This window comes from Heterocephalus glaber, unplaced genomic scaffold (assembly GCF_053883595.1).
Source record: "Heterocephalus glaber isolate CG9 unplaced genomic scaffold, H.glaber_assembly_v1.0 deba00000937, whole genome shotgun sequence".
In the NCBI taxonomy this organism is placed as follows: Eukaryota; Metazoa; Chordata; class Mammalia; order Rodentia; family Bathyergidae; genus Heterocephalus; species Heterocephalus glaber.
The window spans coordinates 14,604,399-14,624,196 of record NW_028258173.1 but is presented as its reverse complement, the minus strand read 5'-3'; the positions used below and the strand labels follow the sequence as shown (position 1 = coordinate 14,624,196).

General features: G+C 41.6%; 1 protein-coding gene across 11 annotated transcripts in view; it reads right to left on the bottom strand.

Moving 5' to 3' along the window:
* Prkca (protein kinase C alpha) overlaps positions 1–19,798 on the bottom strand; it is a 428,575-nt gene that overhangs the window by 115,595 nt on the left and 293,182 nt on the right. For all 11 annotated transcript variants that reach the window (XM_004870264.4, XM_087208196.1, XM_087208195.1 and 8 more), the window contains 2 exons: positions 16,665–16,776; positions 13,149–13,277 (listed from right to left, as the gene is read on the bottom strand). In XM_004870264.4, coding sequence (XP_004870321.2) covers positions 13,149–13,277; positions 16,665–16,776 — 241 coding nt within the window. The remainder of the gene's footprint in view (positions 1–13,148; positions 13,278–16,664; positions 16,777–19,798) is intronic.

The following is a 19,798-nucleotide window of genomic DNA, read 5'->3' as shown; positions in this document are numbered from 1 at the left end:
ACTCTTTTCAAAGGACTCTGCTTCCTGCAGGTACTACAATTATTAAACCCCGTCTACACCATTTATGCTTGGAATCCAGTGTGCTATTTAACAGCTTCTAAATAAAGAGGGGTAATGAATGTGCCAGGTGGCTGAGTTGGACAAATGTCACCCAATCAAAATCTTTTCTTTATCTTTAGCTGTTTCTGGAAACTAGCCAGGCCAGGAGCATGTTTATTTGTTTAAAAGGAACTTATGAATCATATCAAACTTTGTACATGAGCTCAGACAGTCACTGCTCTCTACTAATTTCATGGATTACAAAGTGCTTGTCACAAAAGGGTACCCAAACAGAGGGCAGAAGCTTGGCTCCCAAACCAACATCCTGCACAGCCTTGGCTCAGTCATGCACTGGCTCACCTACTGTTCTGTCTGCTTACCACCACCCTGCTCCTGGGAAATGTCTCTCCTTTGCCTCAGCCCTCATTTTTCTGCTCTCTTATCAAGGCTGACTGGTCCAGAGATGGCACACGACAGAGTCAACCTGTGCATCCTTATGTGGAGTGTTCACATTTGTGCCTGACACAATAGCAGAGGTGAAGCTGTGTGAGCCAATGCTGTAGAACTGTCTAGGGTCATGTTTTCTGCAGTGAAATGAACCCTAACTTTCTGGGGTGAGTGAGTGTGTATATGTGTGGGGGCACATGATACTAATATGCAGAAAGAAGAGGTGAGATACAGGAAACCACTCTCGGGTTCTACCTGTTCTTAGAGCCCCACAGCACTCTCCCACTCTTGAGTTTTATAAGATACTCAGATTGTTTTTTTATCGAGTAGATTGACTTTGGTTTTGTCTCTTGCAACCTACAATGTCCTACCTAGTAATACATTCCCTAAGGAGGGGTTTCTACACATGGGAAGTGAGGGTGCTGGACCCCATCAGTGCTCTCCAAACTCAGCTCCAACATCTCCTAAGCATCATGAAGGATGGGCTATCTCTTTAGTGGGAATATCATTTCAAATGAAATGTCACTAAAAGGCATTTGCTCTTCAAAGTTGTTTATAAATCACCAGACTGAAAGCCTCTCATGCTTTGCTAGCTGAAAAGTTCCTGGAATCTCCAACTCTGTCTTTGCTTCCATAAGAAGGGCAGAGAGTCTAGCAGCAGGAGTCTTCTTCTCTAAACGACCCTCACACCAATGACATGCAAGAACTGAAGGCAACCTGATAGGTCATATGGCTCCAATGCCTTCCTGTGACTTTGCAGACAAGGAAGGGGAAACAGGGAGTTTAGGTGATGGGGCCACTGCCATAGTCAAGGAACACCTTCACACTGAAATTCTCAGCTTACTGTGCTACTGCTCACCTCCTACAGGATGCTGCCAAGTTTGAGAGTGACTTCCCAGTGCTTCCTGTGTCTCACTTGTAGGCAGGGTAAAGGAAAAACAAAGTAAGATTTTCCGGTAAGATTTTCCTGGTGTGGTTGGAGTCCCACTGTGGTTATAGCTACATCAGGAATGAGTCAGGATTGAAAGAAGTAATGTGTCTATGTAGCGATGCACTTTGATTTACTGAACTGTACGATTTAATGTGACTGGAACAAAACTCTATTAAAAGATACATAACAATCCCTTATATTTATTTAGGATCAGTTACTCTAAGGCCAATACCATATAAGATCCTCTGACCCAGGTCACTCCTATTATCCTATAAACATGCCCCACATCCTTTCCTTGTGGAGTCTTAGCTATTTCAAGTGTGCTGAGGATTTTTTTCAAACATACCAGCATCCTTCACAAGACAGAAGTTCTGAGGATGACGGAGTCCCTGTAATACTGGGGTAGAGTAAACGAAACAGGCTTCAGGGCACCCCACGTACGTAGTTGGGTATCAGGTAACAAGTGAGGAGCCTGGACTGAGCAGTTTCCTTTTTTAAAATTTTGAATGAAATTTATTGGCACTTTTTAGGTATACAGTATGATAACATTCATCATTGGGAATTTGTACCTTTACATGATATATCTTGGTTCCTATTTTTTCTCCATTCCCCTGCTCTCCCTTCAACCCCTCCACTCCTACCTATTTACAAAGACTTTGTTTCCATTTTTTTCCTTTTCTCATATTTTTTCCTTTACCTTCTATCCTTTTCCCTACCCCTCCCACTTCCCCTACCCCTTCCCCTTTGGACCTTTTCTTCCTATTTTACATTATCATCTTCATTTACACTTTCAGTTTCTCACACCAGAGGAACTATTCAGTATTTACATGTGTGTCCTATTTATTTCACCTAAGAGTATGGCCTCGATGTGCAGCCATTTAGCTATAAATGTCTCTAATTTCTCATTCTTTATGGCTGAGTAGTACTTCATTTTATAAAAAAAACTCCACAACTTTATCTAATCACCAGTTGATGGGCACTTGGGCTGCTTCCAAGATTTAGCTATTACAAACTGTGCCACTATGAACATGGGTGCACATATATCGCTGTGGTATGATGCTTTTAATTCTTTTGGGAAGATCCCCAGCAGGGGAATAGCTGGGTCAAATGGGACCTCTAATCCTAGCTTTTTGAGGTATCTCCATACTGATTTCCACAGTGGTTGCAGGCTGTTTCTAATGGTCACGGCACACATGATTTCTCTCTGGTCTCTGGGAAGATGTTTACCTGCAACAGTTCTTTCATGGGTAGTCACCCAGGCAGGCTGTATACAGGAGATTCAGCAAAAGGTCACAGAGGCCAATGCCATGTTTTCCAAAGCAAAAGTCCATCTCTCCACCATGCACAGTGAAGCAGGCCTTTCTGATACATTCCCTGCCTCCAACAAAATGATACCTTCCTCATATAAGCTTTCCTAAACCCAGCACCCCCACTCTGAAAACTTTTATAGGAAGTTTGCCTTATTCATGTTATTTCTTCATTGTTCTAGGGGAAAATGCCTGTCTTGGTTTGAAAAGGAACCCTGACTGTCTCTAATTAACTACAAGCCTTGCATTAATTGCAAAGGAGCTGGAGGTAAAGCACGGCCCCATTCTTCTCAGTATAGAAAGGCCCGGTGGGGATGCTGTGGAGCAGTGCTTTCTGCAGGTGGCCACAGCCCACTGTACCCACACGGGGATATTTCAGAACCACCCGAGGAGCTAACTTATTTTGTATTTTCTCAGGAAATCTACATCTTTCCAAATGGAAATGCCTAGAAGCTGAGATGAACACAGCCTGATGTTTCCCTGCCATCTTGATGCCAATAATCAGAGCATATATACACACATTAATGAGAAAATCTTTTGTAAAACACCTGAAAAAAATATTTGTAGGCTATCAGGGCAGTTAGTCTTGGAAAGGTCCATAAGATAGTATCTTCCTAGTCTAGCTTTCTGGTGGAACACTGATAGCCAACTTTGAAGATGACACAGACCAAGAGAGGAAAATAATTTTTGCGTTTATTTTGGGACATTTCCTTTGGTAAACCTAATAACTTCCAAACATTTCAAATTTTCCTTTGGCAGGAAATCAAAATGGGACATTTATCTGTTATTTATTTCTTTTGTTCTAATCCCATAAGATCTTTTCCTTATTCCCTCACTAATCAAGGTGGTAAAAAATGTTTCAGTGGAAGTGAGTGAAAAGACATCATTTGCAAGCTTCTAAGAGAGTCCTCTCTTGGCTAATACATTGGCTTTCTAGAAGATGATCAAATTCCTTGCAATAATTTCATGGCAATTAATCTTGTGCTTAAATGATAATCTTAAAATTAGAAGCAATTAAATTCCTCACAAGGATGACCTGCTCAGTCAATGTCAATGTCTCTGTATGCAAATGGGGTAATTTTGAAAAAAGGCCCCAGAAATAATTCGCATCTCCCTTCCAGGGATACAAGCTCTCAAGGCCTATCTTCAAGAGCAGTTCATTGTGGGTCAAAGACAATGGATGATAGGCGCCCTTATAATGAATCTGGGTGCTTGGGATCATTCTAAGCTGGAAAAGAGAAGCCAGATCACTTGTGTATGGGTACTAGGTAAGACAAAGACAAACACTGCATTAGGGAAATGACTCTGGCTGGAATATTGCTGCCTCCCACGGACATCCAGTGACTAAGCATCCAGCATGGAAAGCTGTGTTCGAATCACTGTAAAGAGAACTGAGCATGAATAACAACCTGTAGGAGGGCCTCCTGCTAGTTAGTACACATTTGACATTTAGCTTTGCCACCGCTAAGTTAGGACGAGGTACCCGAGGTAGGATGTAAACAATGACATGTCTCTCTGAGAGGATGCAGCCTTTGTCTTAGCTGATGTACACCTGTCACGGCAGTGTCACTGGCACCATCGTGGGTGAGGATCTGTCATTATTTCCCCTCGAGCTTCCATTTTCCAGGGTACAAATAATGACTGGAAATAAAAATGGCAGCAGGAAATCTGGCTAAAGTCTTCCTGACAGTGAAGAATTAAAATGGGCAAGGCAAAATGGAAACAAAGACCCCCTCAGGACATGGGCTGGCCCTGTGTGAGTTGGTTGGGCACGCCTTTTTCCACCTTACCATCGCTGGCTTTTGCTTCCTGCCTCTGGCTCTCCTCCATTAGAACTCCGCCTCCTCTACATTCTTAAGTCTTTGAAGAAATCATCTTTAGCCTTAAGTTTACAGGTACTTAATATGCAGGCACATCTTTTGCTTGGGCAAAGAGCAACCTCCCCCTAGGCCAAAAACACACAGCAGAAGAATGCATGCATGATGTTCCATCCCAAAGGAGCCATAGCCATTAACTGCAGGACACAAACATGAAGTTGCAAACACTTTAGCAGAGGCATGGGTTGTGCCTATATTCAAGGGAAACAGCTGAGAAGTAAGACACGGTCTTCCATAGGTCAGTGGCAGGGGTCAGCTATGCAGGAAAGTGGAGCTGGCATGCTAGGGTGATAGGGGTGGACTGTGCTCCACACAGCAGCTGTGTGACCTGGGCATGCCCTTGGAGCTCTTGAGTCTCAGTTTCCTCAGTTACAAACAATAATGGTGATGAATGACACCATTTCAAAGTGTTACTGCCTGATGAATTTAGCAGGTATAATCCAGGCTCTTGTGTAGATGAACAATGAATTGCAAATGTACACCCAAGTGGAAAGCAGCTACATTTTTTGAAGATCATGAGAAGTTGTGCTCAGGCTAAGTGTATACTGCTGGTAGTGAACCTATGGCACACATGCCATAGCAGGCTGTTTGTTATCACTGAAAGTTCTAAAAGGTTTGCCACCACTGACCTAGGCACTCAATAAAATACCAGGAAATATGTGGTTTGCCCTTGATGTTTAGCTTTTCTGTACCTGCTACTTGTGTCTCCACTGGCTGCCTTCACCATTGGTAAGAAGTTAGGCAGAGAGAGACCATGAGGTGAAGTGCCCCTAACCAGAGGTCACAACCACCTCCTGAGCTAAGTTAACAGAAGCCCCAGTCCTCTCTGTGGGTCTGAGGGAGACAATGAACTTTTCTTCATTCTCATCTTTCCACCTACAAAGCAGGAGAACCTGTGTGTCACCATGTATCACCACATGGAAGAACAACACCTTCCCCCATTGCTCTCAGAACTGATGGATGCTAATGGATTTGTGAAATGTCTACAAACAAAGCCATCTACAGAAAGTATACTTTGTCATGAATAGCAGTTACCCGTTTTATATTACAGAGATTTCTCTACCAATATTGAAGGACAAAACAAAAGAAGTGATTTCTCATATATTTGAGGGTCATAATGACTGTCAGTGTTATATTTAAAGAGGTAGAAGCTTGTCTGAAATAGAAGCACAAACAGATCAACACAGTGCTGGGATTTTTTTTTTTTTTTTTGAAATGGGGTTTTGCCCAGGTTGGCCTTAAATTCCTGGGCTCAGGTGAGCCTTCTTCCTCAGCTTCCTGAGTAGCTTGGGCTATAGGTCTGCTCCACCACACCCAGTTTCTGAGCAGTTATCTTTGAAGAAGGCATGGCACACCCTAGTATGTGGGGAGTGACTTATACCCAAGGAGAGGGCAGATACAGAAGAACATAACCAGTTCATTCAACCATTCTCTAAGTCTTTGATGTCTGTTTAGATCATAAGTAACAACTCTGTCAATACTGTGCCCACATCTACCTTTTTTTTTTTTTTTTTTGAACAGGGTCTCACTATGTAACCCAGGCTGGCCTTGAACTTGTGGCAACCCTCTTGCCTCAGCCTCCCTAATGCTGGGATTAGAGGTGTGCACCCCTATGTGTGACCATGACTACTTGGTACACACATGTACATGTGCCTATATATGACTCTTTCAGCTGTTTCATTTACATTGTTTTTCTTTTTTCCTTTTTTGGCTTGAACTATTTGGAAAATGGGTATAATGCACAAGCTCCCAGGGACACGGACAATGGGTGGTGCCTTGGCCCTGGACAGTGCCTGCCCACCCATGTCTGTGTGTAGGTCCCCAGAACCTGGCTCTGACAGTGTGGTAGGGTGTGTAATAGCAACTACCATGCAGCCAGCTCCTGGTGGCTGTAAAGAAATGCTCAGTGACTTACCTGTATTAACTGGCATGGGGGGCAGGTGAGGGCTAGTCACAAATGGGGCTTCTAGATACAGCCTCAGTGCAGAGCCACTAAAACACACTCCAGTTTGGGACAGAATTATTTTACCTCCGTTGCTCTGCTGTCTGCTAAAGGGAGGGGCACTGGTGGCCGTGGGCAGAGGCCTGTGAGGCCTGCTGGAATGAGAGAGCCCAGACAGGGAAGCTGAAACTCTGGGGAGATCAGATGGCTGCTTCACCCGGGGCTTCCTTCCAGCTGAGAATTCACTCTACAGAGCACACTGAAGTACAGTACTGGGTCAGCCAGAACCAAGCTCCAGACATATGTAACACTGGTCAGCTCTTATGGAGTTTGCAGTGACCTCAACAGTGAAGTTGAAAGAACAGCCCAGTGTACTCCTATATACTCTTACTCTGGATTCACTGATTGTTAGGACCCTGTTTCAGATGATTCTGCCTGCAAGCATGAGCTAATCCCCTCTCACTTGCTCTCTCTCTTCACAGTCACTGAGCTGCACAGTCTAGATGGACAGAAAGAGGGGTCTGAGTGTTGCAAGGAGCCTCACACTGAAGTCTTCCCTCACCCATGGGAGCTCAGGTTAGTTTAATCACCACACAAGTTAACCACCTAATACATTTGAGAAAACTAGACTCTTCTTCAAAATAATCTGTCTGGGAAAAGACATGTTCTGAAAACAGCTGTAAAGCACATGATTTTTTTTTCATTTATTTACAACATTATATTGAACATTAATTCCCATGAGGAATTGTTTATACCAGTTCTTCAAATCAAATAAAAAAACACATAAAAATGTAGAAAACCTATTAAAATTGCCTACTGGAAGAAAAAAAATTGTACTATTTTTGATAACATCAGCACCCTTGCTCAAATATAAAAAAAACACAAACACACCATGAAAGTAGAGGCCTTTCCTATAAATACCACACCAACTGAGCAAGAAAACTCACTTCTAATCTCAGAATGGTGATTTCCATCCCAAAGCAGAACTCCCACTGGGAATTTCTATGTTACTTTGGAAATTAGTTTCAACCTGAGTGATTCTATACAGGTAAATGGGGACTGAGCTTGTCTAGCAATTAACACAGCTGCTCAGGGTTTAGGTTTAAATGCATTTTCCAAGAAATTGCTTGCATTTGGACCATAAGCTTGGGTCATTATGGTTTGTTGTTTATATTTGTGTTCTCAATAAAGCCAGGCTAATTCCCACATTCCATTTAAAACCTCAACGGGAGCTCTCTTCCTCCACCTTTCTAATACCTACAACTTTTCAGCCTCCATCTTCTCCACGGGGTCTTTTCCTTCTCAGTCCCCTCCTCACCTGAACACCTTTCATTGGTGTACTATTAGGGACTGCATAATTTGGCACTTAATTACACTTGAGCTTGAATTGTTCTTCAATCCCTTCATGGGGTACCCTTGTCCTCCTAGTTTTAAATCCCATGTTTGGACTTTCTGTACCCTCAAACAATCTCATGGAATGTTGAGTTGGGGTTTACTATTCATTCAAAAGGAGATTCTCCTTAATAAGGGACTTAGAGGGTTCAGAGCCAAGGCACTGAAAGACAGACCTGGGCTCCAGCCCTACTCCATCACTTTCTACCCCATGACTTGGAGCAATTTCCTTCCTTCTGTCAGCTCCTCAGATCATCTAAAAAGTGAAGATGTAATAGTACTTAATTTTTTTGTGATACTATTAACAATTATATTTATAAGCAGTGACAATCATAAATGATATTCAAGATGTCTGCAACAATGGTAATGTTATATGAAAAGATTCCACTGCTTGGTTTTTTAAATACTTCATTCAATTATTCATTCAACCACCTAACTGCATACATACGTGATATGTCATTTTGGACACAGTACCAAATGTCAATGAAAAAAAGCTGTCTTCTTACCCTGGTCCCCTAGCCATCCATTGTCCCCAGCTCTGAAGACAATCACCGTTAGCAATTTCTTGGTGTCTTTTCCATACTGAATGTTTCATTTTAAATGCACTTCATTTAAATTCTAGAAAAAATTTTTTTGCAATACAATTGCTCTACACCTTTTAAAGAATTATCATCCTTCCCCTCCTACACTCATTTTGACTGGCACCACTTATCTGTCCCCTGTTTATTATCCCCTGGTGGCTGAGCTCCTTGTTGGTTTGGCCCAACTCTCTTCACTCCAGAGTTCAAGGCATGGGGGCACCTTGAGCTGCAACAACCCCAGGACAATGGGCTAGGTCCAGGGTGGAAACAGCTGATAATAGTACTTAATTTTAAGGGACCATTTGAGGAGAAAATAAAACAATGAACACAAGGTGCTCAGCACAAAGAAAGGTCAAGTTCTATGAATGGCAAGTGCACAGTAGGCACTTGATGAATGGTAGCTACTGTTATCCAAAACATTTCTCAAGACCAACTCTTACCTGAAGTATTTGCTCGGGGGAGGAGGTACAGGTAGGGAATAGGAGGGAATGCCACCTGTGTGACAGGACTGCTGTACTGGGTTTCACTTGGTGTGCTTTGCAGTTCCTTTACAGAGGAATAACATAAGTCTGATGTCTTCCATTTTGCTCATTAAAACAATTCTGAGCGAGAACATAATGTTAAGTGAAATAAGTCAGACACACAAGCTTAAATATGGCACGATTTCCCTTACGTGAGAAACTCAAAGTATATCTATGCAAATGAGGCGAATGGGAGCTAGATGAATAGGAATGGGGAAAGGTTCAGATGGTTCTCCAAATTATCTATTCTGTGCTTCAAAAATATTTTAATACTTATGCTAATTTGTTTCATTCATATTACTAGTTTCTCTCAGCGTACTGGAAAGAAAGTTTTGTGCTAATATGTTTCTTCTTTGTAAGGAAGAATCTTTGTATTGATGTCATATTCTGAGTAACTACTTTGAAGATAACAATACACAGTGTATTGACTACTGATATTCTCTTCTTTTGTTGCGGAATTTTGTTTCATAAAATAAAGAAAAGAAAATAAAAAAGAATAAAACAATTCCTAGTGATGAGCATAGGTACTACTTTTCAGAAATGTATCAGATACTAATTCAAAATATGATTACCTCGATACTTAAATTTTCCTGATGCAAGGATACTAACATCAGGGATATGGGTACTCAGGAACTCTATACTACTTTTGTAACCTTTCTGAAAATATGCAATTACTTCAAACGAAAAGTTCTCAAGATAGTATTACTAATTAGTTATTTTGTTGAATTTGACATTTAAAATTAGAATTTTTTATTTAAAATTAGAACTCTGTATTTAAAATTAGAATTCTTTCACACTAATTATTTAACTTTTCAAAATTTTTATGGTGCTGAAGATAGAACCCAAGTGAAGGCCTTGGGCATGCTAGGCAAGTGCTCTACCACTCAGCTAAACCTTCTCCAGTCCAGTAACCATATTTAAAAAACAAATTCCAATTTTCATTGGTACTATCAATAAAGTATAATTGAAATATTTAACCATTAAATTTGCCATTCTGCAAGTAAATTCATTTCCTTGTGCCTTGATTTCTTCATCTATAAAGTAAGCACGATAGTCAGTGTCTTCACAGATATTCACGATGGGGCCATATTTCTGTCTTGCTGCCAGGCAGCTCTACATGCTGGCAGGAACCTGTTAAATAAGCTCGCCTATAAATGTTGCTCTTTTATGGAAATCATGGAGTGTTAACTGATGCTATTATTGTTTGCTATGATCTGAATACCGGTATCCTCCCCAAGTGGGTATGTTGGAATTTAACCCCCCAGTGACAGTGCTAAAAGGGAAATGTTTTGGGAAATGATTAAGTTACAATGGCTTCACTCTCATATAAGGGATTAGCACCCTTATTAAAAAGAGAGTAAAGGGAGCGAGTCTGTGCCCTCTGCCATATGGGGGGCACAGCCTTCCTCCCCTCAACACATGAGGACGAAGCAAGAGGTGCCATCTACGAGGCAGAGGGGCCCTTCACCAGACACTGAATCTGTGGGTGCCTTGATCTTCTCAGCCTCCAAAACTATGGGAAACAAAGTTCTATTATTTATAAATTATCCAGTCTAAGGTATTTTGTTACAGCAGTCTGAATGGAAGAAGGCATTATTATTAAATTATTGCTCCATTCACATTCTTAATGGAGGTATATATCCCTTTTTAAAGAGTTTTAAACTAATTCTCAAGAGACATGACCTACATAGCAGCAGTGAGTAGTACCGGTTGCTGGTTGGTTTTCATGTGTGAAACCCATGTCCAGCTCAGTGAAAGATAAAAATCCCTTGAGATGATTCCATATCTGTGAGTCAAGCTCACTTCTTGGCAATGGTGAAGCAATTAGCATGATATAAACCCTAGTATGATGGGAGCTGACCTTGTTCTTTCACCCATGTGCCATCCTGGCCAGGGTGCCTGTGCCCCTCTGTGCACTTTACATCTGCAGGTCTTCTGGGACTTACAGAAGAGACTGGATGACTCAGGCAGCACCATGTGACTGCTGCTTTTATTTCAGTAGAAAGCACAGGGCAAGTTCGGCATGCTCTGTGCGTTTTGCTTTATCTAGAAACACAATGAACAACAGCTAAACATTTAAAAACTCCGTGCAGGCATTCTTGCCTTACAGAAAGCCAGTCCATGTCACATTGAAGCCCCATAATTACACTGACTGTTCACCTGTGATGTGTATTCAACTGTCAACAGGGGTGGCATTGGAAATAGGGGGAAAGGTACGGAAAGGCATAGCAGTGTTTAGCCACTAGATATTCTAAGTTGTGCTCATCAATCCTTTACCACCTATGGATACTATATGGCAATTTCCTCCTAAACTGCATGCTCCCTGCCCCCAGTACATGGATTTGACAATGCAGGGGCCTTAATAGAATGGAGAGAAACAAAAGAAGAGCTGTGATATTGCAAATGCTCTCAAGGCCAAGCTTGTGGTCCCTATGGAGCCGTACTTCCTCTGGGCACGGTGCCTAGAGAGCATGGGTGCCAGGCAGAGAGGTCCTAGCTATCAGCGGAGAGAAAGGCAGAGTGGACTCCAGTGACCTCAGCTGAATTAAAAGGACATGTAAGTAAGAACCATAGCCCCAAATGCAAGGGTACAACAGGAGTGGTTAGGAAAAAAAGGAATTTCTCTAAAACACAAAAGTCAAAAGAGGGTCTTAGCCTAAGGATTTCATGCACAATTCCATCTTGCCAATTAGCTACAGCTGGTTCGTTCCTTGAGGTCACCCACTGGCAAGCTGTATTGCCTCTCTCCTAGAAATACCTCAAAATCCTTTGTTTGCTTTCTCTGCATTCTTACCTGAGAGGACAGTATTGAGTAGAAAGGTGCTTAATTTTTTAAAAAGTGAAGATGTTTTCCAGAGTAAGCTTTCCCTAGAACTCTTCCCCCTTCCTTTTTTTCTTAAACAGACACCATCCAGCCTTTCTTTCAGGATATCTTCTGTTGTTCACAAACAAATAACATTAAAGTCAATTTACTCAACATGTATGACAGCTTAAAATCTTTAAATAAAAATGAAAATATAATACATTTGTTGATCAGACAAAAATAAATGCACTTGCCAAAGAACAAGCACGTGAGTGGTTCAAGAGGGAGCCCCGAGGGCAGGGAAACAATGTTGATATCTAACTTAAGCCATGAATCAACATGGAATGGGTCATGGCACAGAGAAGTCAAGACAAGTTGAGGACACAGGATAGGTCTCAGGCCACTAAGGCGACAGGACAACTGGAGCCACTAGGCTTGAGTGTGTTGATGCATGATTTGGTGGGAAAAATCAAAGGAAAAACCAGAATATTGTGGAGCACACATAGACACAGCCTCAGAGGGAAGCATCCTGGACCACGGGCAGGGAACTCTGATCTGTGCCTGGGCCATTTGTAGGAGGTACATATAGCGTGATAATTAGTAGCAGTGGTCTGGAGTCTAATGCTTTTGTTTCAATCCTGGCTGTTCCCTAACTACAATGGTGTAAATTACCATATCTCTATGCCTCAGTTTCTTCTTCTGGAAAATGAGGCTAACAATCAGGTAGTTGTGAGGACTGAATGATCTATGTGAAATTTCCAACACCATGCCTAACACATGGGAAGAATACGCCCACAGCCAGTGGTGTCACTATCTTTCAGGTGGATCCATCAGATTATCATGGCCCAATGCCACTGAACGTCTGGATCCTCCATCCAACCCTTCCCTGCCCTAGTTCTCCTCTCTCCTTTTTTTTTTTTTGGTACTGGGGATCGAACTTGGGTCCTTGCGCTTTCGAGGCAGGCGATGGAACCACTGAGCTAAATCCCCGGCCCTAGTTCTACTCTCAACAACAGCATTTTGATTAACTGGCTTCCTTATTCCCCTGTCCTTGGAGGGAGAGTACACTAGTCATGCTGTCGGAGTACGCCACTCCACACAGTGCTTGTGACTTTGTATGACACTGAGTATTTGGGAATTTGGGCAGAGACCAGTCTCCTGGAGATGTGTTAACTCACATCTGCTGGGCTTGAAGATAGTGACAATTCAGTCATTATAAATGCTTTCAGAGGGTTCTAGGCCAGGCCCCACCCTGCCTTGACAGGACCTTGACCTTAAAAATGCTGCTCCTGGACAAACACGCCTTACCTGTGACATGGAGCTTTTCATCAGTGACCTCAGCCTTCAGGTAAATCCGCCCCCTTTTCTCTGTGTGATCCATTCCACAGAGGCTGGGAACATTTATCACACACTGCTTGTGAACATTCATGTCGCAGGCTGTGAATCGAGAAAGCAAAGGGTAAGGGTGGCCATATGGACTCAGTACTTCCTTCATGTTTTAGTGTCTGAGCAAAAGTGGGAATTACCCTCTAACTTGATACTTTGCTATAATGTTTTTGGTGACATAAAGAACTGTTAGCAGATGTCCCTTCCAGCACAAGCTTCCTGTGAGTGACAATATCCTTAAAATATCCATCCCATATTTGCTCAGTTTTCACAGAAGCAAAATACCCCCACTTGGTCTTCTGTGACTGTTTCAAACATTTAACGAAATTCACATAGGTAAATGTATATGAAGTCAGACTAATTAATATTTTATGTACATACAGGCGTAAGATATGCAAATTTTAAATGCAGGATACTTTTTGCCAAACAATCCTTCTGCTTTTCTGAGTTCAGCACCGAGAAAGTGACAATCTGTGGGTTGAGGACAGGAAATTCATAAAATTTTATTTTCAACTAACCCTGTATTTTCAAGATGTAAGTACATTGCCTTTTTTTCCCCAATGAATTTGTGTTTGATATTTTAAGCCTGTCTTTAAGTATTTAAATATTATTCCCAATAAAACAAATATACAGCTGGCAGAAGCCATTCCTTACAGCTGACATTATGTGAGTGAGACAGGGGGAGGATAAAAGAAGATCAGTCTTACTGCAGTGAACCGAAGAAACCCTGCAAGGAATCCTGGGTGCTGACTACAAACACAAGGTGTCCCAGCTCTACCATCCAGACACCCTCAGGCTTCCTGAGGAGGGATGGCCACTGGAATCCTCATAAATCCTCTAAGGGAAGCTGGCAAGTTTATTCTGCAATCTTCAAGGTGCAGCCTTCCCACTCCTCATTTCCAGTGTTTAGTTTTAACATGGCAAAATAAATTGTGAAAAGCATCATGCACGATGCTTATCTGCTATGATTAAACACCGAGAGCAGGATAATGGACACAATGAGGAAAGAATGAGTCACAGGTCTGCACATGTGGATCCTGTTTGGCTTCTGTTCCACAACTAAATGTTCCAGATCTTGCGCCTCAGCTTAGCCAATACTAAAACACCTGAAAAGTTGTGTTTTGAATGTAACTTGAGCTAACCAAGTCATGTCTTCAAGTGCCCTGCAGAACTGGCAATTTAAGGAAAGCAAAAGCCAGAGCTTCTGGAAAGAATATGGGCAACAGGGAAGGTGGGAGGCAGAAGTGCTCTGTGTTGTATTCTTCTCTTGGCTCCACCATTACCTGTTTTTCAACTTTGGGAAGCTTATTTACCCTCTCAGATTCAGTTCCAACTCTATACACCTGGAGGCTGGCTCAGACAAGTGGCCGCTAACGTTTTCCCCACCAGGTGGAGCTGCATATAGACTACAATCTTGTAAGATGCAAAAACGCGGGGGGCGGGGGCTCTGTCTGTGTGGAAGCTGAGGCAAGGGCTGGTGCCATCTGCTCCTTTTCCTTCTTCTCTTCCTCCCAAAAAGGAACCCCAGAAGCTTTAAAAGACCAAGGAAAATAGTTTCAAGCAAAACAAAAAAAGCACTGGTCCAGGTCCATGGTTTTCAATATTTTTTTAGTACAGTCAATTTTTCAAACAAAATCTAAAGAAGAATCCTAATAAACTAGATGAATACTTTTACTAGCATAAATTTAGTTAATAGACTCAAATTATACCACTTATTTATTATAAGCACATTCAAAAATAAACTCTTCTAACCTAAAAAAAAACAACTATAAAATAAGCTATTAGCTATTAACTTCATCTTCAAATCCATGTTAATGGTATTTGGGGGCAGGAACTTTGGGAAGGAATTAGGATTAGATGAGTCTGTGAGACTGGGGCCCCTATGATCATATTAATGGCTTTGTAGGAAGAGAGAGATCTGAGCTGGCAGCTTGCTCTGACTCCACATGAGGCCCTCTTGTCATCTTATGATGCAACAAGAAAGTCCTCCTGCATTCTTGTACCATGCCCTTCAACTTCTTAGCCCCTAGAACTGTGAGCTGAATAAACCTCTAATATTTATAAATATCCATCTCAGGTATTCTATTATAGCAACAGAAAATAACTAGACAATATCTCTGAGTGCCTCAACATTTCATTTGTGTTTTGTTATGGTTGCCCAGCACCCATAAGTTCTGTGTCCAACAGAAGAGAACATGTATAGGAGAACAGTGCAGAGTAGCCTGCCTGACCAGCCTTGGGCACTCTTCAGCTAAGTGCATGCAAGAGCAGAAACTTGATTGCATAAATGAGGCTGACAGTATAAGCTTTCCAGTGTCCCTCTAGCTTTATTAAGACTGTTATGTATGTAACACATTTGTGTACTCATTTTTGTTCCAAGTTTTAAAATAATTAAAAATGCATTTACAAATGTACTTGTATAACCCCTACAAACTGTCTTTGGAATCCTGGGGTTTCTTGAAGCACAGAAGGCTATTGGCCTGAGTGACAAGATTTCATTAGGCTGTTAAACTGTACAATTTTATAAGGTGAACAATCTCAGTGTTCTAAGGAAATCTCCATCTATTCCATAATATTCACATACATTAATTTTTGTGTACAGTGCTTGTTCCATCTAGAAAACAAATAGACAGCTTTGGGCCATTACTGTAGTCATTAATGAATGAGAATGGGCTGAAATTGCCATAATATTTGCCTGTCTGTCAGAGAAACAGGGCTCAGTACTTGCCTTTTCATGTCCTAAAAGTATAAACTTTTATTTAAATGAATAGCCTGGGGAATCCCATAATTGAAGAATTATCAAAACAAAGAGTTTCCATAGTGTTGTTCTTTCCTCCTGATATTTGATGGAGATACACACAAGAGCAAAAAAAAAGGGCTTGTGTCTTTTTCATCACTGGTCATGTAGAACTAAACTGATGTAAACTTGATCTGTTTATGAAAAGGCAGAATGAGTGAACTTAAGTAAGACGCTATCCTGGTTTTTTTTGTTCATTTGGGCTTCAGTTTTAAGGAGAGCCTACTGGATTTTTCCACAGTCCACCCACTAATTAGAGACATAGGAAGATAATGACTAGGGTGCTTAGCTTATTTTGAAGCTTAACCAAATGTGGAATCTGGAGGTGGGGAGTCTTCTTTGGGGTTTGACTAGCCTGCATTTTAAGGGGTTGAAGATTTCTACTACAAAAAAAAGTGACACTAACTTCATTTATAAACCAAGTCCCTTTTTTAAAGTTCCTAATTAGGTAAGTAAGTAGTTTAATAAACCAGAACTTGGATAGTAGAGAGATTCTACACTTTTCCAGTCTGATCTGCAGCTGAATCAACTCTCCCTCTTGGTGAGTTTGTGTTGAGAAGTTATGGAAACTTCAGCATTCAGTAAAGCTAGGGCATGAACTGCAGAGCTTCACCATCTACTGGAAAAGAAAACTTACTTACTGTCGCATTTCATCCCTTGGTGGATAAGTCCGTACAGCAGTGACCCACAGTGATCACAGAAGGTGGGACTTCCATATGTGTGGATTTTAAACTTGTGCTTGCTCCTGGGGTCCTGGGGGAGAAAAAAATACAATGTTCATTGCAGGCATGAAAGGGCCATATTTTTGGATTACCCAAGTTCAGACCCATCCTCATCATCAGGGTTTGATGATACTGGATGGAGTACTATTCTGTGGAGTCACACAAAGGGTAGCAGTGACTTCTTGCCACCTTATGTTTTAATGTAACAAATACCCACGTTTCCTCTCTTTTCAGGTATAATTTGCATATTACCAAAGTTTCCACCAAACCTTTCACTTCTGGCCTATTATTATCAATGCCTTTGAGGGCAAGTGCAGTGTTTTATAGTTGTTGTTTTATAGCAGTGGGAATGACCAAGGACCTTCACACTGAGCTGAATCCTGAATTCTTTTTTATTTTTTGTTTTGAGACAAGGTCTCACTAAATTGCCCAGGCTGGCCTCAAACTTGTGATGAGGGAGAAAGAATAAGTGCTAAGAGTATAGGCATGTGTCACCACATCCAGCTAACCACAGAATTTTAAAGATCCAATATTCCTGGTTCTCTAGTGCCTAGCACAGACTGTGGCAAAGAGGAAGCACAAAACTCGGTTGTCTTTAAAGAATGACCCAGGAAGTCTCTTGTGCAAGTTTTTCAGAAACACAATATACTATGAAACCAGATATACACCCAAACTGAAGGGGACCCCTTGCTGCTTTAGCACTATGTCCAAAGCGCTATTCAAGTTTGCACGGAGAAACTCGGCATGGTTGGATCAGATGAAAACTGGGAACGCAGTGAAATACCCTTCTCTAGCACCACTGCAAGTTCATTACCTACAGACCATACAAAATGCAAAAGGTGCAACTAGACAGCTGTTTTTCTAAGTAAAGTTTTTGTTCCTCAATTTACAAGGAGATTACAGACAGGGAAGCAATACATAGCATACCATAGTGGTTAAGAGCCTGGATTCTAGAGTTTTGGCTTGAGTACTGCTACTGCCCAGAAGCATGACCTTGAAAGGACAAATGAATTGTTCCTTCTGCCTCACCAGCAAACTGGGAAACCAGCAGCACCTCTTCTGTGGTTGTTATGAGGACAAAACAAATCAATTTTTTAAAATTACTAAGAAGAATGCTGTATGCAGGGTGAGTGCCATGCGCATAGAGGAGGTGGGCTTCAAGTTCTTAGGACTCTGTTCACTATTAGGTAGAAGGAGAAGGTTGAGCCAAATAATCTTCATGTTCTACTGAAGTACAAAACAATTTCATACTCAGCATGGCCGTATCAGGACACATACTCATTAAATGCTTCCTCCTGAATCACTCTTTCTGACCTGGGCAGCTGGAAAGACAGAGTTGCCATTAACCAAATGGAGGAAGACCCCAGAGGGGCAGGGTTTGGGGAGGGCAAGAGATTGATAGCTTAGTTTTGGACATATTATGCTTGGGCTCTCCTCTAATCCAGTGCTTCTCTGAGGCAAAGAGAAACAAAGAAGGCCATTCCTGTCTTTGACTTTCTAAGAGCCTCGGTGTGGGGATCCATGAGAATTCCAAAGGTGGCTTCAACTGTAAGTTAATTCACCTTTTGGTTGAGCCCCCCCCCCCAAGCAGAACAGTCTAAAGACTACAGAAAAATAAGCCAAACACTCCTGGATACACCACCCAGGTTCGATAAAAAGCGAGAATTCCTCCCTATTGTCATTATACCCTCATTACCTCATTTTATAGAGATGTTAATAACTTTCCCACAGTGGCTCATGAATGCCATCACTGGGATTTGACCAGCATCTCATTCTCATCCAGAGTTTTCAGAGACCTATCCAGAATAAGGATCTGGTTCATCCATCTTTTAAAATTTTATTTTGTGGCAATTTTTTTTAAACAAATGCACTACCTGTTTTTATAAATAAAATTTATTGGAACATGGTCACACTCATTTAGTTACCTATTTTCTGTGGCTAAAATGGCAGAAATGAGCAGTTGCGACAGAGACTGGGCTGGTCACAAAGCCTGAAATATTTATAATTCTACTTCTTTTATGGGAAAAGCTTGCCAATTCCTGCTTTAGGACAATGGTTTTCAAGGGGCCCTCCCTATATCAAATCACATCTTCTGAAACTTGTTAGAAATATAAATTACATTTCTTCTCTTTAGAGACACTGAATCAAAAACTCAGTGAAAGGGCCTCCGGTTTGTTTTAACAGGCCCTGCCAGCAATTCTAAGATGGGCAGGCACACTAAAGACAGAACCACCACTTTAGAAGTTCATTCAACAGATATTTAGTCAGGGCCTAACAGGCACTAGGTGAATATATGTGCAATTAATTAACAATGTTCTTGAAGCATGTCAAGTTTATCTTTTAAACATCTCTATGGATGTGGAAAAATCACAATCCTCCTCAAAAGAGGATTTTTCCTAGCAAGTGGCAGCTGTAAATATGGAGTGAGATATGGACTTAGACTTCCATTCTTAAAGTAGCCCACTGAATTTCCCAATGTCCAGGATGTGAGGCAGAATGCTGAAGGCACAGGCTAGTGTCAGCACCAATTAACAGTACCCATCCTGACAGCAAAGGTTGTGTCCTACAACGTGGAGGGCAAAGAAGATGCTAGAGGAAAGGAAGCAACTAGTTTTTCTGCAGAAAGGAGGCATCAACAACTGGCAGTAAATAAATACTGTCAGTTCACTCAAAGTCCCTCGGAGTATGTGTGTGCCAGGTAGCCCCAGGGTGGCTGTCCTGCCAGTTGATTGTCCCGTAGATCTCTACTGACGTGGCACACAGGCAACATGCTTTACTTTTCAGGAAAACCTAAGTTTTACTCATCTGTGACCCATATGGCATCTTTAGGCTTTAACCGTTGGGAGGAGTAGAAGACAGGAAAAACCACTGTTTCCACCTCCTGTGTGAATCTGGAGAGCCACCAAGTCCTGGAGTCCTTTGTGTCCTAAAAGTACACACGGGCCAAGGATCCTGCTTATGAATTACAACAACAGCAGTAATAATACCATCTGCTTGTTGGTTATCAAGTATATGCAGATACTTTACAACTATCAAGGTCGCTGTTTAGAACA